The sequence below is a fragment of the Paroedura picta genome, chromosome 3 (genome assembly GCF_049243985.1).
Source record: "Paroedura picta isolate Pp20150507F chromosome 3, Ppicta_v3.0, whole genome shotgun sequence".
NCBI classification, from domain to species: domain Eukaryota; kingdom Metazoa; phylum Chordata; class Lepidosauria; order Squamata; family Gekkonidae; genus Paroedura; species Paroedura picta.
Genome location: NC_135371.1, coordinates 173290260 through 173307849, shown reverse-complemented (window position 1 = coordinate 173307849; position 17590 = coordinate 173290260). Strand labels below are relative to the sequence as shown.

Genomic DNA, 17590 nt, shown 5'->3' with positions numbered 1-17590 from the left:
GGTTGCAGTGCTTGTTTTTATCTGCATGTTTGTGCACACAGGAGACGAGACGCCTCCTGTCAAGAGAGCCACTTCCTCTGCCTGCCGTAGAATAAGACCTCACGCATCCTTGAGTTTTCAGGGTTGGCGGCGTGCAAGGCGGCTGCCGAGTTAACATATGGCCTGGGAGTGCGCATTAATGACAGATGCACATTGAGGATCTGTGTCCAGGGTATAGTCTGCACGGGGCTTTTTATCCACTCCCAGCTTGAATAAGTCCCTCCTGTCAACACTGAAATAAATTTCCATTTTTATTTTGGACGCTTTAAATTTTCCCTCTGCAACATGCATGATCGATCCGGAGTGACCCCACCTTTCCCCCGCGATATCCAGAAGTGGATATAAGCCTTGATATTTGAAAAATCGGCATCAGGAAGGGTGCAGAATTTTGCTTTTTTCGAATTAACTTCCTTCTCCGTGCCTTGTAGCAAAGCAGTGTTCCCTGATTGGCCAGGGCATCAGTTCAAAGACTTCCTGGTTCCCGGTTGCAAGGCTTGTCTTAAAGTGACTGCGCTCCAAATGCCCTAACTTCTCTCAGCAGAGATTTGCCTCTTGGATTTGTTTCTCCCTCCTCTGCTGTCTTCAATCCCCCCCCCCCCAGATCCATTGATCACCTGCATATATAAGTTGTGATGGTTCCTGGGGGTTGTTGGTTCAGGTTCACTTCTTCTTGTACCATACTGGGGTCCTAATAAAGAGCTCAAATCCCTCCCAGCATCCGTGTCCACCTCTGAACCCACAAATTTAGGAGCCAAGTTATGGCTGGGTGTGGATTGGACTCCCCTGTGCATGCATTCAAAGGATGTATGATTCATGCTCTGCGGTTTACTTCCAAATCGGTGAGATGTTTGTGTGTTCGGTGCTTGGATACGTGAGCGGCATCCCCTTGCGGAACTTGGTCACGCAACTTGGGACGTGGCTGTGGAATTTATGCTCGGGGCTACGGCTTTGGGGCGGCCTGGCTGCAGTCGCCCTGGTGCGCCTAGCTCTGTTTTTCCACTGCGCATTCTGTGTGCGACTCTGTCTCTTTGTGCTGAGCCTGATTTGCCACAGCTGTGTTTATGTTTACGGTTTTCGACTTCTGCCTAGAACCCTGTCATCGTTGAACGTGTGTGTCAGCAGCTTGGCCTGTGTGGGTGAGTCACCCAAGCGCCCAGGCCAGAAGAAAGGAGTCCCTCCCCTGTTGCTGAAGAAGTTATGCAACAAAGTGCAAAAAGTTCATCCATGAATGGGGATCCCCCAGCAAATAGCCTCAGTGGCCACCGGGACAGGCACTGCCTGGCACCTTTCCTGGCGCTCACCAACTTTTTAAAGAGAGCCATCGGGACTTTTGCCCAGCAGGGCTTCTGGCCTTCCCTGCGTCACTCTAGAAGGGGTGGAATATAATTTTAAGAAATAAATAAAACAATAAGATATGAGATATGCTCAGCAGCACAGATTAAAATTACATTCTTTCAGTGGCAGCTGCTAGCAGTTGCTTTATCCACCCCTCTTTCCCTGGGTACCTTGAAATCCCCCCTCTTTTTCCCTGCACTTGGGCTGCCTCTGTATATATATGGCTCCACCTCCTGGGGCAGCCATTTTGCAGTGGACCCCGCCCCCTGCATTGGCCATGTTGTGGCCGCAGTGAGCTCCCTGTGCCAGAATTTCAAAGGTGCCCGCAGGCTCAGAGGGGATGGAGACCTTGTCCTATGTATACGAAAGCCATAGTTTTGTAAGCCCCCCCCAAATTTACTCTTTCTGTAGGGCGATCCATTGGCAATGGTGTAGGGGAGGAATGGGGCTCCACCACCTGATGGAAATTTTAGATAGTTTTAGTATTTTACTGGGTTTTTTTTATGGTAATAGTTGTATTTTATTCTCTTACCTTGATGTAAGCCGTCCTGGACTGACTACATTGGGAGGGGCGGGGTATAAAAATATTAATTAATCAATCAATTAATTAATTGAGTGGGATGACTACCTGGATCAGGAGAGCTGCCAGCTCCGGGCTGACTTGGAGATTTTGGGGGTGGATTCTGAGGAGGGTGGGGTTTCGGGAGGTGCGTCATGCCTTCCAAAATGACAGTTTCCTCCAGGTAAACTGAGCTCTGTCCCCTGGATACCAGTTGTCATAATGGGAGATCTCCAGCCGCCACCTAGAGCAGGGGTGACCAGACTGTGTTTCTCCAGATGTCCATGGACTGCAATTCCCACGAGTCCCTGCAGCACATGCTGGCAGGGGCTCATGGGGATTGTAGTCCTTGGACAACTGGAGTGCCACAGTTCGGCCACTCCTGCACTAAGCAAACCAAAATTGAAAGGTCTGTGTAAACCCAGCTACTTAAATAATGTAGAACCACCTAGGGGTTGGCAGCCTTATAGATTGGAATGTTTAGGGACAGCGGAAAGTGGTAAACAGGTTACAGATACATTTTACGTTTTGATTCAGAAGCGTCTCGGACGCTTTCCCAGCCAGGCTACCTGTGATTGGAGGCATAGACAAAATTGACCCAGCTCTGCCCGGATCCCCAAAATCTGTTGTTTCAGTCCGCCCCTACTTGTAGGACGGGGTTACAGTCTTTTGAAAAGCAAAAACGGGGACATATTTCCTGATGGATTACTTCAAACAAGGGATTGCTGTGACAAATCTCATTTTTAGTACTCCTGCTATTTCAGCTGGGAGCACTGCCACTAACCAGAAAGATTCCTAACCTCCCAAACTCCAAAAGAGCACATTTTAGTCAGTTTTTAATAAAGAGCCCAAAAGAGGACAGTCACCAAAAAATGAGAGGGTGTTTCCTCTAAAACAGGGCATCTGGTGATCCTGATGGAGTGAGAAGCGTTTACGGAAGCTGTTTGGTGTTGTGAGTGGTAGTCTTCGATGTAGAGGATGCATTTGTGAAGCAGAGTTATAAAGGTGTGTCTGTTTGGTACATGCGTTTCCTGGGTCATGTTGGAGAAATTAGCTTCCTGCTGGTGTGCAGAGAGAGAGAGAGAGAGAGAGAGAGAGAGAGAGAGAGAGAGAGAGAGAGAGAGCTACAGATTGTTTGGGTGATTTGGGGAAAGAGGGTGGGGGAGAAACTTGAATTTGGTTGAGGGCTTAGTGGAACCCTTATGAGTTTGGAGGCTGGCATCCCTGACCTTCAGTGGGGTCCAAGGCCACAGAGTCCCCCCTCCCTAGCAGCCCTTTTCTCCAGGGGAACTGATCTCTGCAGTCTGGAGAGGAGCTGGAATTCCAGGGGATCCCCAGGCCCCACCTGGAGGCTGGCATCCCTGACCCTCAGTGGGGTCCAAGGCCACAGAGTCCCCCCTCCCAAGCAGCCCTTTCCTCCAGGGGAACTGATCTCTGCAGTCTGGAGAGGAGCTGGAATTCCAGGGGATCCCCAGGCCCCACCTGGAGGCTGGCATCCCTGACTCTCAGTGGGGTCCAAGGCCACAGAGTCCCCCCTCCCAAGCAGCCCTTTTCTCCAGGGGAACTGATCTCTGCAGTCTGGAGAGGAGCTGGAATTCCAGGGGATCCCCAATCCCCTTGAGTTGTGAAGTTAGACTGAGAGATTGCAAGCCCAAGATGGTCTAATGAACTTCCATAGCAGAGTGTAGATTTGAACCCAGTCCTCCACAATCATGCTAACCACCTGACCGCACCAGCCCTAATCCTTCTGTTTTCTGTGTTTATAAAATTAAAAAATGATGATTTAGCAAGATATTTGGAGAAATTTAATCCATTACCTAATCCTTAGTAGTGCTGTTCTGTAAGAGGCTTTTTGCACATAAGCCAATTTGGAGAGGGGGACTGCTTTAAACATAAAATGGCCTAGTGCCCAGTCTAAGGGTGCCAGGTCCTGGCGATTACTGGAGATTTGAGGGGAATTGATCTCCTGGAGAGGAGCTGGAACTCCAGGGGATCCCCAGGTCCTCCCTGGAGGCTGGCATCCCTGGCCCTCCAGGCTTGGTTCATCCTTCTCCTGCCCCACAATCCTGCGGAGTGTTTTATAGTAATTTTTTAGCAGGCCCAGGAGTAATTCCCATTCTGAGTAATTCCATGTTGGGAAAATGGCACATTGAATATGGTGGTTGCCAGCTGTAGGCTATAAAATTCCCAGAGATTTGGGAGTGGAACTTTGGAAGAGACATTTGTGAGGTATAATGCCACTCTAAGGCAGTCATGTTCTCCAAGGGAAGTGCTTTTTTGTTGTTTAGCAATCACTTGCGATTTGGGGAGATCTCCAGGTAAAGCGTTTTTGTCTGTTTTTGTCTGTGCCATGGTTCTGCTCCTAATCAGGCATCCCAAATGCATGAATTGAGGAGAACTTAGTTTTGTTTTTCGTTTTATGTATTCAGAAAAATACACTACATATTATAGAATATAATGGGAACTGATGGAAGACTATAAAGGCATCATTGTATCATATGTGGTGGACTTGCCAGGAGGTGAGGAAAGATCCGAGCCCATTTTATCATACAATCCTTAACTTGTTCTGTTTCACAATCCTGTCGCAATAACAATCAATAAATTTTACCCAGCAAATGTTCTGTATCCTCCAATTGCAGTTTTTCGTAGTCAGCTTTTTCTCTCAACCTGCTGTTACCCAGGATCGGGACCCAGATCCAATATGTATGAATCTATGATTCAGAAAAGAGGACTACCTTATGTATTGAGCTAGGCCTTGGCTTAGGTCAGTGGTTCTCAACCTTCCTAATGCCGTAATACAGTTCCTCATGTTGTGGTGACCCCCATAACATCATGCAAGTCTTCTTTCACAGAAATTAAACCAAAACAGACCCATAGCATGAAGATCCATTGATTGTATATCAGTTGGTTTTTCCATGGGGTTTCTCAGTTCAGTTCTGCCTCTTGTCCCACCATGCTGATCTCGCTCTTTCCCGCTGCTCCAGGCAGACAAACGCTCTATCTTGATCTACCCCGCAAGGCTGTTGTCTGCGACCCCGGTGCAAGGATCGTTCAACCCCCAAAGGGGTCCCGACCCCCAGGTTCAGAACCACTGGCTTAGGTCCCCTTGAACTTTCACAACCAGTGGGGCTTGGGTTTCCAGGACCCTGCCCAGTCTGGTGGCTGCCCTGGGTGTCCCATAGCAAAGCTTTGAGGTTCACTGTGAGGTGGGCTAAATGAGGAGAGTTTTCTCCTGGCCAGGTGATAGTTGGTGGGGAAACACCTGTATATTTTGGGAGTGGAGCCTGAGGAGGGCAGGGTTTGGGGAAGGAAGTCCCTCCTCCAAAGCAGCCATTTTCTCAAGGGGAGCTGATCTCGGTCATTTGGAGGTCATTTGTAACAGCAGGAGATCTCCAGGTGCCACCTGGAGGTTGGCAACCAGTCTTTTGAGGAGCTCATTTCCCTCCCCCCCCACAAAGCTAATTGGCGACCACCCTGCCGTTAAAATGACGATAGGAGTCAAAGGGTCCTGGAGAGAAGCCTGTGTGAGGGAAGCCGAGGGAGAAACCTTGGTTCGGCGGCCATTTTGAGTTCAGCCAGAGGAACGGCGTTCAAGAAAGTCCGCTTATTCCCTCGGACTCTTCTCCCCCGTGACATCGGAGAGTTCGGGGTGGCAGATATTCCTGCCGGAGCGAGCAAGAATGAGTTTCATTCAGCGGCTTCCAAATCCCCTTTCCCTTCAAGCCGTCCTTCCCTCGACGCCTTCCCCGCCAAGGATCCCTGGCGTGTGGGAGGGAGAAGGCGGCGGGCATCTTCAAAGGAGCTCCCTGTCTGGGGAGAGGGCGCCAGGAGGGTTTGCGGGGCTGCGCTGATGCTCACAGGAGAGCACAGAAGTGGGCTCAACATTCCCGCTGCAGAGGAAAAATCTGTAATGTGCAGCTGGAAGTTAGTGTTGTCTTCCTCCACTGCTCTGAAGAGTTGGTTTTGTACCCTGCTTTGTACTACCCAAAGGTGTCTCAAAGCGGCTTACAATCGCCAGCTTGATGTAGTGGTTAGGAGTGTGGAGTTCTAATCTGGCGAGGCCGGGTTTGATTCCCCGCTCATCCTCCACATGCAGCCAGCTGGGTGACCTTGAGCTAGTCACTGATAGAGCTGTTCTGACTGAGCAGTGCTCAGATCTCTTTCAGCCTCACCTGCCTCACAGGGTGCCTGATGTGGGGAGAGGAAAGGGAAGGCGATTGTAAGCCGCTTTGAGACTTTTTCAGGTAGAGAAAAGTGGCATATAAGAACCAACTCTTCTTCTTCTTCAGTAATATCAGGGCTCTCTCAGCCTCACCCACCTCACAGGGTGTCTGTTGTGGGGAGAGGAAAGGGAAGGCAATTGTAAGCCGCTTTGAGACTTTTTCAGGTAGAGAAAAACGGCATATAAGAACCAACTCTTCTTCTTCTTCAGTATTATCAGGGCTCTCTCAGCCTCACCTCCCTCACAGAGTGTCTGTTGTGGGGAGAGGAAAGGGAAGGCAAATGTAAGCCGCTTTGAGACTCCGTTGGGTAGAGAAAAGCAGCATATAAGAACCAACTCTTCTTCTTTTCTGACTGAGCAGTAATATCCAGGCTCTCTCAGCCTTGCCTCCCTCACAGGATGCCTGTTGTGGGGAGAGGAAAGGGGAGGCGAATGGAAGCCACTTTGAGACTCCCTCAGGTAGAGGGAAAAGTGGCATATAAGAACCAACTCTTCTTCTTCAGTAATATCCAGGCTCTCTCAGCCTCCCCTCCCTCACAGGGTGCCTGTTGTGGGGAGGGGAAGGGAAAGCAATTGTAAGCCACTTTGAGGCTCCTTCTGGTCCAGAAAAGTGGCATCTAAGAACCAACTTTTCTTCTTCTTCCCTTCATTCTGTTCATAGATCAGGTTGGGTCGCCATGTTAGTCTGTCTGCAGCAGCAGAAAAGAGCCAGAGTCCGGGCGCACCTTAAAGGCTAACATAATCTGTGGCAGGGGCAGAGATTTCGTGAGTCACAGCTCTCTTGAGCCAGGGTCCAGTAACACCTTAAGACTAGCAAAATTTGTGGCAGGGAAGGAGCACTCTCGAATCTCCTTTCTTGACTGGATGTTTGAAACTCCTATGGACATGGAATACTTTTGACGGCTCGCCTCTCAATCTGAAAAACACAGACTGTTTTCCCGGTTGTTGTTGTTTTTTTGAGACCGTGGATTGTACAGCCTTGGCCCAGAGGTGACTGTGTTTGCCACAGGGTCCGCGCATGGTGTTGTCAGGTGTTGTGAGAAGCTTGGTGCACACTCGCTTTAAAATTACCCCCAAAGCGTGGGGCTTGTGACAGAACTTTCCATTGGGGGCAGTTTCATTCTTGAGTGTGGCCAAGAGTGAGGAAGCGATGAATGCAAGCCTCTGTGTGGGGAGAGAGACAGGGAACGCGCAAGCACATGAAATCATGCAGCTGTCCCCGGGCCAAATAACATCGGCGGGGTTCTTGTTTCCACCTAGACTCAAGCAGGATGTGTGCCGGTAGAAGAAGAAGAGTTGGTTCCTTATATGCTGCTTTTCTCTCCCCGAAGGAGTCTCAAAGCGCCTTACATTTGCCTTTTTTACTGCCCGAAGGAATGTCAAAGTGGCTTATAATCACCTTCCATTCCTCTGGACTGAGATCAAGATGGGTCGCATTCAGTGGGTGCAATGCTATAGGGTCCACGGCCACAGAGTCCCCCCTCCCAAGCAGCCCTTTCTCTAGGGGAACTGAGCTCTGCAGTCAGGAGGGGAGCTGGAATTCCAGGGGATCCCCAGGCCCCACCTGGAGGCTGGCATCCCTGACCCTCAGTGGGGTCCTAGGCCACAGAGTCCCCCTCCCAAGCAGCCCTTTTCTCCAGGGGAACTGATCTCTGCAGTCTGGAGAGGAGCTGGAATTCCGGGGGATCCCCAGGCCCCACCTGGAGGCTGGCATCCCTGACCCTCAGTGGGGTCCTAGGCCACAGAGTCCCCCTCCCAAGCAGCCCTTTCCTCCAGGGGAACTGATCTATGCAGTCTGGAGAGGAGCTGGAATTCCAGGGGATCCCCAGGCCCCACCTGGAGGCTGGCATCCCTGACCCTCAGTGGGGTCCTAGGCCACAGAGTCCCCCTCCCAAGCAGCCCTTTCCTCCAGGGGAACTGATCTATGCAGTCTGGAGAGGAGCTGGAATTCCAGGGGATCCCCAGGCCCCACCTGGAGGCTGGCATCCCTGACCCTCAGTGGGGTCCAAGGCCACAGAGTCCCCCTCCCAAGCAGCCCTTTCCTCCAGGGGAACTGAGCTCTGCAGTCTGGAGAGGAGCTGGAATTCCAGGGGATCCCCAGGCCCCACCTGGAGGCTGGCATCCCTGACCCTCAGTGGGGTCCAAGGCCCCAGAGTCCCCCCTCCCAAGCAGCCCTTTCCTCCAGGGGAACTGAGCTCTGCAGTCTGGAGAGGAGCTGGAATTCCAGGGGATCCCCAGGCCCCACCTGGAGGCTGGCATCCCTGACCCTCAGTGGGGTCCAAGGCCACAGAGTCCCCCCTCCCAAGCAGCCCTTTCCTCCAGGGGAACTGATCTCTGCAGTCTGGAGAGGAGCTGGAATTCCAGGGGATCCCCAGGCCCCACCTGGAGGCTGGCATTCCTGACCCTCCGTGGGGTCCAAGGCCACAGAGTCCCCCCTCCCAAGCAGCCCTTTCCTCCAGGGGAACTGATCTCTGCAGTCTGGAGTGGAGCTGGAATTCCAGGGGATCCCCAGGCCCCACCTGGAGGCTGGCATCCCTGACCCTCAGTAGGGTCCAAGGCCCCAGAGTCCCCCCTCCCAAGCAGCCCTTTCCTCCAGGGGAACTGATCTCTGCAGTCTGGAGAGGAGCTGGAATTCCAGGGGATCCCCAGGCCCCACCTGGAGGCTGGCATTCCTGACCCTCCGTGGGGTCCAAGGCCACAGAGTCCCCCCTCCCAAGCAGCCCTTTTCTCCAGGGGAACTGATCTCTGCAGTCTGGAGAGGAGCTGGAATTCCAGGGGATCCCCAGGCCCCACCTGGAGGCTGGCATCCCTGACCCTCAGTGGGGTCCAAGGCCACAGAGTCCCCCCTCCCAAGCAGCCCTTTCCTCCAGGGGAACTGATCTCTGCAGTCTGGAGAGGAGCTGGAATTCCAGGGGATCCCCAGGCCCCACCTGGAGTCTGGCATCCCTGACCCTCAGTGGGGTCCAAGGCCACAGAGTCCCCCCTCACAAGCAGCCCTTTCCTCCAGGGGAACTGATCTCTGCAGTCTGGAGAGGAGCTGGAATTCCAGGGGATCCCCAGGCCCCACCTGGAGGCTGGCATCCCTGACCCTCAGTGGGGTCCAAGGCCACAGAGTCCCCCCTCCCAAGCAGCCCTTTCCTCCAGGGGAACTGATCTCTGCAGTCTGGAGAGGAGCTGGAATTCCAGGGGATCCCCAGGCCCCACCTGGAGTCTGGCATCCCTGACCCTCAGTGGGGTCCAAGGCCACAGAGTCCCCCCTCACAAGCAGCCCTTTCCTCCAGGGGAACTGATCTCTGCAGTCTGGAGAGGAGCTGGAATTCCAGGGGATCCCCAGGCCCCACCTGGAGTCTGGCATCCCTGACCCTCAGTGGGGTCCAAGGCCACAGAGTCCCCCCTCACAAGCAGCCCTTTCCTCCAGGGGAACTGATCTCTGCAGTCTGGAGAGGAGCTGGAATTCCAGGGGATCCCCAGGCCCCACCTGGAGGCTGGCATCCCTGACCCTCAGTAGGGCCCAAGGCCACAGAGTCCCCCCTCCCAAGCAGCCCTTTTCTCCAGGGGAACTGATCTCTGCAGTCTGGAGAGGAGCTGGAATTCCAGGGGATCCCCAGGCCCCACCTGGAGGCTGGCATCCCTGACCCTCAGAGGGGTCCAAGGCCACAGAGTTCCCCCCTCCCAAGCAGCCCTTTCCTCCAGGGGAACTGAGCTCTGCAGTCTGGAGAGGAGCTGGAATTCCAGGGGATCCCCAGGCCCCAACTGGAGGCTGGCATCCCTGAACCTATTTTGTCTAGGTGAGTGGTTCTCAACCTTCCTAATGCTACGGCCCTTTAATACAGTTCTCCATGTTGTGGTGACCCCAACCCTAAAATTATGCAAGTGTTCTTTCACAGAAATTAAATCGAAACTGTCCAGTGGCGTGAAGAGCCATTGTTCAGGAATACATATAAATTGGGTTTTTTCCGGGGTTTCTCAGTTCAGTTCTGCCTCTTGTCCCACCATGCCGATCTCGCTCTTTTCCGCTGCTCCAGTCAGATGAACACTCCGTCTCGATCTACCCCGCAAGGCTGTTGTGTGGATGGCGCCCTCCCAGCCAAGCTGCTTTGCCCTGCTGTGACCCCTGTGAAAAGGATCATTCGACCCCCAAAGGGGTCCTGACCCCCAGGTTGAGAACCACTGGTCTAGGTGAATTGACCTGGAGGTCCTTGTGACATGAAGAAAAAGAAAAGGCATGAAATAGTCCTCAGGGTTTCAAACTGTGAGGCAGACCTCTCTGGATAGTAGGCCTGGCAGTAAAGATTTATTTTATTAACATTCTTCAACAAAGCAGTGTGTTAACCTTGACGTGAGATCCTGAGGAGCAGGGGTAGTCAACCTGCGGCCCTACAGATGTCCATGGACTACAATTCCCATGAGCCCCTGCCAGCATTTCTCAACCCATAGCCCAGAGCTACAGCATGATGTGCAAAAATCTCCCTCGGCTTGTATGTGGCACAGATGCCTAGAGGTGCGTTTTGCGCTAAAGGGGAACAGAAACTTGAAAAGTTCAGGAAATACTTTTTGGTAGCATCTTTTTCTTTTGAATCTTTAAATAACTTTTGCAGCAAGATTCTCTTCCTGTTCCTCCTCCCAGAAGGAGGTTTTGTGAAAATCGCTAGCCAAGAGAACTCTTTCTTTCTTTCTTTCTTTCTTTCTTTCTTTCTTTCTTTCTTTCTTTCTTTCTTTCTTTCTTTCTTTCTTTCTTTCTTTCTTTCTTTCTTTCTTTCTTTCTTTCTTTCTTTCTTTCTTTCTTTCTTTCTTTCTTTCTTTCTTTCTTTCTTTCTTTCTTCCTTCCTTCCTTCCTTCCTTCCTTCCTTCCTTCCTTCCTTCCTTCCTTCCTTCCTTCCTTCCTTTCTTCCTTTCTCTCTCTCTCTCCCCCTTTCCTTCCCTTCCCTATTATGCATGGTTTGGTACGGCTGTATCCAAGTGTGCATTAATTTGAGCAGTCTCAAAGTCCTTGTAATGCTGTGTACATTCCTCTGCACGCTCAAACTGTAAAAAAAGAAAAAAGAAACCCTCTGATCAGCACTGATTGGCCAGCACCCACCACGTTATGAATCCAGTGTTCTCTTGAAGTATTCTCGTGACTCAAAATGCCCTTTAAAAATAATTATCTTGACATTCTTCTGCTCATTTATTATTTTGCGGGCTGACCTATAGCTGATTGTTCGTTTGTGTGCGTCAGAATCTGAATCTATGTTTGTGTCATTGATAGGTATGCCTGTAGGTTTGCCAGTTCTAGGTTGGGGAATTCGTGGAAATTGTGGGGATTGAAGCGTTTGGGAAAGGAAAGGACCTCAGAGGGGTGTAATGTTCTAGAGTCGAAGGGATCTCCAGGGCCCACCTGGAAGTTGGCATCCCCTTATACCTGCAGTGGCTCTTTCTGCTAGGGAGTGAAAACCGTACTGACGTCCATTTAAAGTTATATTTCACAGCTGCCACAAGTTTGTGACATGATTCAAAGACCTCCTTGCCGGATTCTGCTTTCAAGCTACGCCTATCTTCCATAGGGAAAAAAGATCCTTTCCAAATTTGGCTGCAGAGGATGGGTTTAAACTTCAAGTATAACGATATAGGCTAGATATCAGGGAAAAAACTTTCACAGTCAGAGTAGTTCAGCAGTGGAATAGGCTGCCTAAGGAGGTGGTGAGCTCCCCCTCACTGGCAGTCTTCAAGCAAAGGTTGGATACACACTTTTCTTGGATGCTTTAGGATGCTTTGGGTGATCCTGCGTTGAGCAGGGGGTTGGACTAGATGGCCTGTATGGCCCCTTCCAACTCTATGATTGTATGATTTGACTGATGTGCCAGAGGTTGACGACTTATGTGTAGGCAGAATTTCAGTCAGTAAAGAGGAGCGAGGCACCAAGCTGCTTAAAAGAACAATATAATTTTAGTGGGAAGAGAAACAGCTTTGTGTAGAAAGGAGAGACCCCACTAGCTGTTTCTAACTGTTGCCTGTAGTCATTCTTTCCACTCAACTGCTGTTCTGGGGGCAAGCAGGTAGACTCCCACTGAGCCAACAAGGACGCAGGAGGAGATAATCAGAAAAAAGATCCAGATGTTCCCGATCGAATTATGCTAAACACACATCTCCCTCGATACTCCTGCAGGACATTCTTTGCATTCTGTTCTGTCACATACGCGGCAGATCTTGCATTTTTCAGCAGGGGCTCGAGACCCTTCCAGGCTTGGTCACCTTCCTTCCTCCCCTCCAGAAATGCGCTGGCAGATGGGCGAGCAGGTCCGGGGCCTTGACTCTCAGGCGGAGAGTCGCCAGCAGCTGCTCCAGGACGTGGCGGACTTCCTTCGCCGGAAGGCCGAGGTGGAGCAGGAATATTCGCGAGGGCTGGAGAAACTCTCTGACCGCTTCTCAGCGAAGATCCGTGGCTCCAAGGAGCATCAGAACTTCAGGTGGGAGTCTCCTGAGCAGGTCTCGTAGGAAACGGGGCTGGGAGGTGGGAACTGAAGGAAGGGCCGCCTGTGACCTGTGTCCATGTCCCTGCCTGCAGAGGATGGCAGGTAGGCAGCAGCTTGGGAGGAAGTGACCCGGAGGGGCAGGGCTGAACCTGCCCGGTTCCAAACGTAACGACCTCCGGTCTCCTTTTCAGGAAAGACCAGAACCTCCCGTCCCCCTTGAACTGCTGGTACACGATCCTCAACCAAACGCGACAGGCGAGCCGGGACCACGGCGCCCTGAGTGAGATCTACACGGGCCACCTAGCGCTGCGGCTGGGGCACATCAGTGACGACGTGGGGCGCCTGGCCAGGAAAGTGAGTGCCTTGGCGGTTGGGTTCCCTTCCGGAAAGGACAGAAAGAGATGGGCTTAATCCATCAGTTTGGGCTCACAGCCGATACGCTGCAGGGCTGGCTTCTGGTCCCATCTGTCCGTCTTTTCTGCCACCGCCTGTTCTAAAAAGGTGGAGGAGAGTTTGGGGTCTCCAGGTGGTTTTCCTCCAGTTCTGTTCGGAGGCCTCTGAATCTCTGCCTCTGCTTTGCAAGAATTTGTTCACGTACTTCCATGCTTCATTCATTCATTCATTCATTCATTCATTCATTCATTCATTCATTCATTCATTCATTTATTTATTTATTTATTTATTTATTTATTTATTTATTTATTTATTTATTTATTTATTTATTTATTTATTTATTTATTTATTTATTTATTTATTTATTTATTTATTTATATGCCGCCCTCCCCGGGGGCTCAGGGCGGCTTACATAATAACATAAGAACAATACATGGAACAGTCTATAAAACATTTGAATAACCATGCAATAATAACTAATAATTGTAAACATATAACATTATAATTGTATAACCCATAAACAATACAACGTTGCAACATACAAACAGGTCCAGAGTGTATAGGTGGTGTTCTGAGAGGGGGCGGGGAGCAGGGGCCCTTTGGTCGCTGTTGGTTATATATATCTGGTCTCAACCGAATGCCTGGCGGAAGACCTCCCTTTTGCAGGCCCTGCGGAACTGTTTAAGCTCCGTCGGGGCCCTGATCTCCTCTGGGAGCTCCTTCCACCAGGTGGGGGCCAGGACAGAGAATGCTCTGGCCCTGGTTGAGGACAGGCGGGCTTCTTTAGGGCCAGGGACCTTTAGTTGGTTCTCCCAAAAGCTGAGTTTCTCTTCCTGCTCAGCACCAAGATCCAAGATGCATGTGCTGGGGTTTGGACTAGATGAGCTATGAGGTCCCTTCTAACTCTATGATTCTAGGGGTGGGAGTTCCCCACTGCGTTTGAACAGAACAGCTATGCCACTCAGAGATTGTGGGTGGGTGGGTGGGCAGATGGTTTTTGTCTGTCTTGGATACTCAGGGAAATCAATCAATCAATCAATTAATTTATATTTATTTACATTTCTATACCGCCCCGCATGACAAATCGTCTCGGGGCAGTTTACAGCATAAAACCAATAAAATACAGCATAAGCCCATAAAAATGCCAAATGACAATTTGTGATCGGGAGGTGAATTTCTTCCAGACCAGACTGGCCAGGGATTCTGTTTTTTTAGGGGGCGGCATCAGCTTGGTGTCGTGGTTAGGAGTGCGGACTTCTAATCTGGCAAGCCGGGTTTGATTCCCTGCTCCCCCACATGCAGCCAGCTGGGCGACCTTGGGCTTGCCACAGCACTGATGAAGCTGTTCTGACCGAGCAGTAATTTCAAAGTTTTCTCAGCCTCACCTGAGAGGTGAATGTAAGCTGCTTTGAGACTCCTTCGGGTAGAGAAAAGCGGCATATAAGAACCAGCTCTTCTTCGTCGTCATCATCTGGGTGTGGAATTGGGGTCATTGTGGTTGGATAGGTAGTTGTGCATTTCCTACATTCTGCTGGGTGTTGAACTAGATCAGGGGTAGTCAAACTGCGGCCCTCCAGATGTCCATGGACTACAATTGTAGTCCATGGACATCTGGAGGGCCGCAGTTTGACTACACCTGAGGTCCCTTCTAGCTCTATGACTCTATGCTTTTAACCCCAAGATGCCGCCCTCCCTCTTAACTTTTTCCTCTTCGTTCTCCCTTATCAGAGCAGAGAGATAGAACAGCAGATGCAGGAAGAGCTGCTGAAGTCCATTTCGGAGTTGCAGATGGTGAGTGGAAAGCCAAGACGTCCCCTCCTGTCACCTCATCCTCTCCCCACCTCTCTGGCCGTGGTGAAAACCCGGCCACGGCTTGGAGAGGGTGGGAAATTGGGCCCCTGTGAGCATACGGGGTCCTTTTTGTTGGGGGGTTGTCCTTGGGGGGGGGGATCAGACTCCTTTGGACGCTCTCTGTTTCCATGCAGTCCATGAAGACCTACCAAACCTACCGCATTGACTGCCTGAACGCCGAGGCCAAGTTGCGGGAGGTGGAACGCCAGGAGGAAAAGCGGGGCGGCGGGAGGCACCTGGACACGGGGGGCTCTCCCGGAGGGGCGGGGCTCGACAAGACACCCCGACGCTCCTCGCTCCGGAAGGTGGAGAGGCTGCTCGAAAAGGTAGAAGTTAGGGGGGGGGGAACTGCGGGGCAAAGATGGGGGTGGATAAATTGGGACTATCATCTGTTCCTGGGGTGCATCACGGTTTTGAAAGATGTATATTCTGGGGCTGATTTGATTTATCACATTTATAAACCGGTCCTCTCGGCACTGCTGTCTTGGCTGGCTATTCATTATTAGGGCTGTCAGTCCATTTTTTTTTTGATGGATATCTTTCAGCAGTATGGAAGGGAGTTTGAGAAAGTGGGGTGCAAGAAAATAAAAATAGTATATTAAGAACGTAAGAATGTAAGAGAAGCCACGTTGAATCAGGCCAGTGGCCCATCTGGTCCACCCCTCTGCGTCACACAGTGGCCAAAACCCAGGGGCCATCAGGAGGTCCTCCTGTACTAATCCCTCCCACCCTTGCCCTTCTTCAAGCACCAAGAATACAGAGCAACACTGCCCCATTCATAAGAATGTAAGAGAAGCCCTGTTGGATCAGGTCATAGAATCATAGAATCATAGAGTTGGAAGGGGCCACACAGGCCATCTAGTCCAACCCCCTGCTCAACGCAGGATCAGCCCAGAGCATCCTATAGCATCCAAGAAAAGTGTGTATCCAACCTTTGCTTGAAGACTGCCAGTGAGGGGGAGCTCACCACCTCCTTAGGCAGCCTATTCCACTGCTGAACTACTCATCCGGTCCATTTGACCCATCCGGAACATTTGAGCCAACCTATCTTCAGATCCTCCTCATTGTAGAATCATAGAACCAGAAAGTTCGAAGGAGCCATCCAGGCCATCTAATCCAACCCCCTGCCCAATGCAGGATCTGCCTAAAACATCCAGAAGGATCTGTCCAGCCGCTGCTTGAAGATCACCAGCGGAGGGGAGCTCCCCACCTCCTTAGGCAGCCCTTTCCACTGCTGAACTAATCTGACTGAACCGGTTTCCCCCCCCCCCCCTGATATTTAGCCGTCCCCATTCTGTATGTACTTTAGGGCTTGCCTGTCAAGAAATACTAGAGGAGGAGAGTGACGCTGCGGTGGGAAGTATCTGGGTGAAGATAAGGGAAGGGAAAACAGAGGATAGTGGTTGGCGTCTGCAGCAGACCGCCTGATCAGGGGGAGGATGTGGACATGATAGCCCTCTTTAAGTATTTGAAAGGTTGTCACTTGGAGGAGGGCAGGATGCTGTTTCTGCTGGCTGCAGAGGAGACGACATGCAGTAATGGGTTTAAACTTACAACGATATAGGCTAGATATCAGGAAGAAGTTTTTCACAGTCAGAGTAGTTCAGCAGAGGAATAGGCTGCCTAAGGAGGTGGTGAGCTCCCCCTCACTGGCAGTCTTCAAGCAGAGGTTGGATACACACTTTTCTTGGATGCTTTAGGATGCTTGGGGCTGATCCTGCGTTGAGCAGGGGGTTGGACTAAATGGCCTCTATGGACCCTTCCAACTCTATGATTCTATGATTCTATGCCGCCCTCCCCAAAAAGCGGTTTGGGTGTCGCGGCTGGAAAATCGGCTTAGGGATCGTCGTTACGTCCAGCTTCACAGTTCTCCCCTCCCGACAGAGGCAGTCCAAGTACCTGGAGAGTAAGCTGAAGTGCGCCAAGGCCCGGAACGACTACCTGCTGAGCCTGCACGCTGCCAACGCAGCCACCAGCAACTATTACGTGCGGGACGTGAACGACTTGCTCGACGTGAGTCCGTAATCTGCACGATGAACCTTTACTGCAGGGGTGACCAAACTGTGGCTCTTCCGATGTCCATGGACTACAATTCCCATGAGCCCCTGCCAGCACGGTGCTGGCAGGGGCTCATGGGAATTGTAGTCCATGGACATTGGAAGAGCCACCGTTTGGCTGCCCCTGACCTAGCGCTTTATGTCCCCTGCCTGGCATCTGGGGGGGGGGAGGACATGGGGAGGGGTGCACAATGTTGCTGTATCGCTCCCGGGTACAACCTCATCCCCCTCTCTCTCTCTGTTCCCCAGTGTTTTGATCTAGGCTTCCACCTTTCCCTGGGCAAAGTACTGAAGACGTACCTGGCGGCGGAGTCCCGTGCCCAGGCCTCCTGGCAGCAAGGCCTCTGCACTGTCGAAGGAGCGGTGGACGCCCTGGACCCGCTGGCAGATAAGTCCCGCTTGATGGAGGCCAACCCTGCGGCCTATTGCCCTCCGCTGTGCTTCGACTACCAGCCTCATGAAGGTGACGAGGTAAGCGGTGGCTGGTTCATGACACTCGATCTGCCGTTTTTGGTATTGTCTACTCTGGCTGGCAGCAGCTCTCCAGCATCTCAGGCCTTTCACATCACGTCTTAACTAATCTTTTTAACTGGAGATGCCGGGGGTTGAACTTAGGGCCTTCTGCATGTTAAGCAGAGGTTCTGCCACTGAGCCAGGGTCTCAGGCCAAGGTCCTTCCCATC

The 17590-nt window shown here is 51.5% G+C and overlaps 1 protein-coding gene across 2 annotated transcripts in view; it reads left to right on the top strand.

The window, feature by feature from the left end:
* Positions 1-17590, top strand: part of ARHGAP4 (Rho GTPase activating protein 4) — a 48001-nt gene that overhangs the window by 6392 nt on the left and 24019 nt on the right. For both annotated transcript variants that reach the window (XM_077329688.1, XM_077329687.1), the window contains exons 2-7: positions 12406-12601; positions 12799-12961; positions 14729-14791; positions 14986-15177; positions 16736-16864; positions 17158-17379. In XM_077329688.1, the coding sequence (XP_077185803.1) occupies positions 12406-12601; positions 12799-12961; positions 14729-14791; positions 14986-15177; positions 16736-16864; positions 17158-17379 (965 nt within the window). The remainder of the gene's footprint in view (positions 1-12405; positions 12602-12798; positions 12962-14728; positions 14792-14985; positions 15178-16735; positions 16865-17157; positions 17380-17590) is intronic.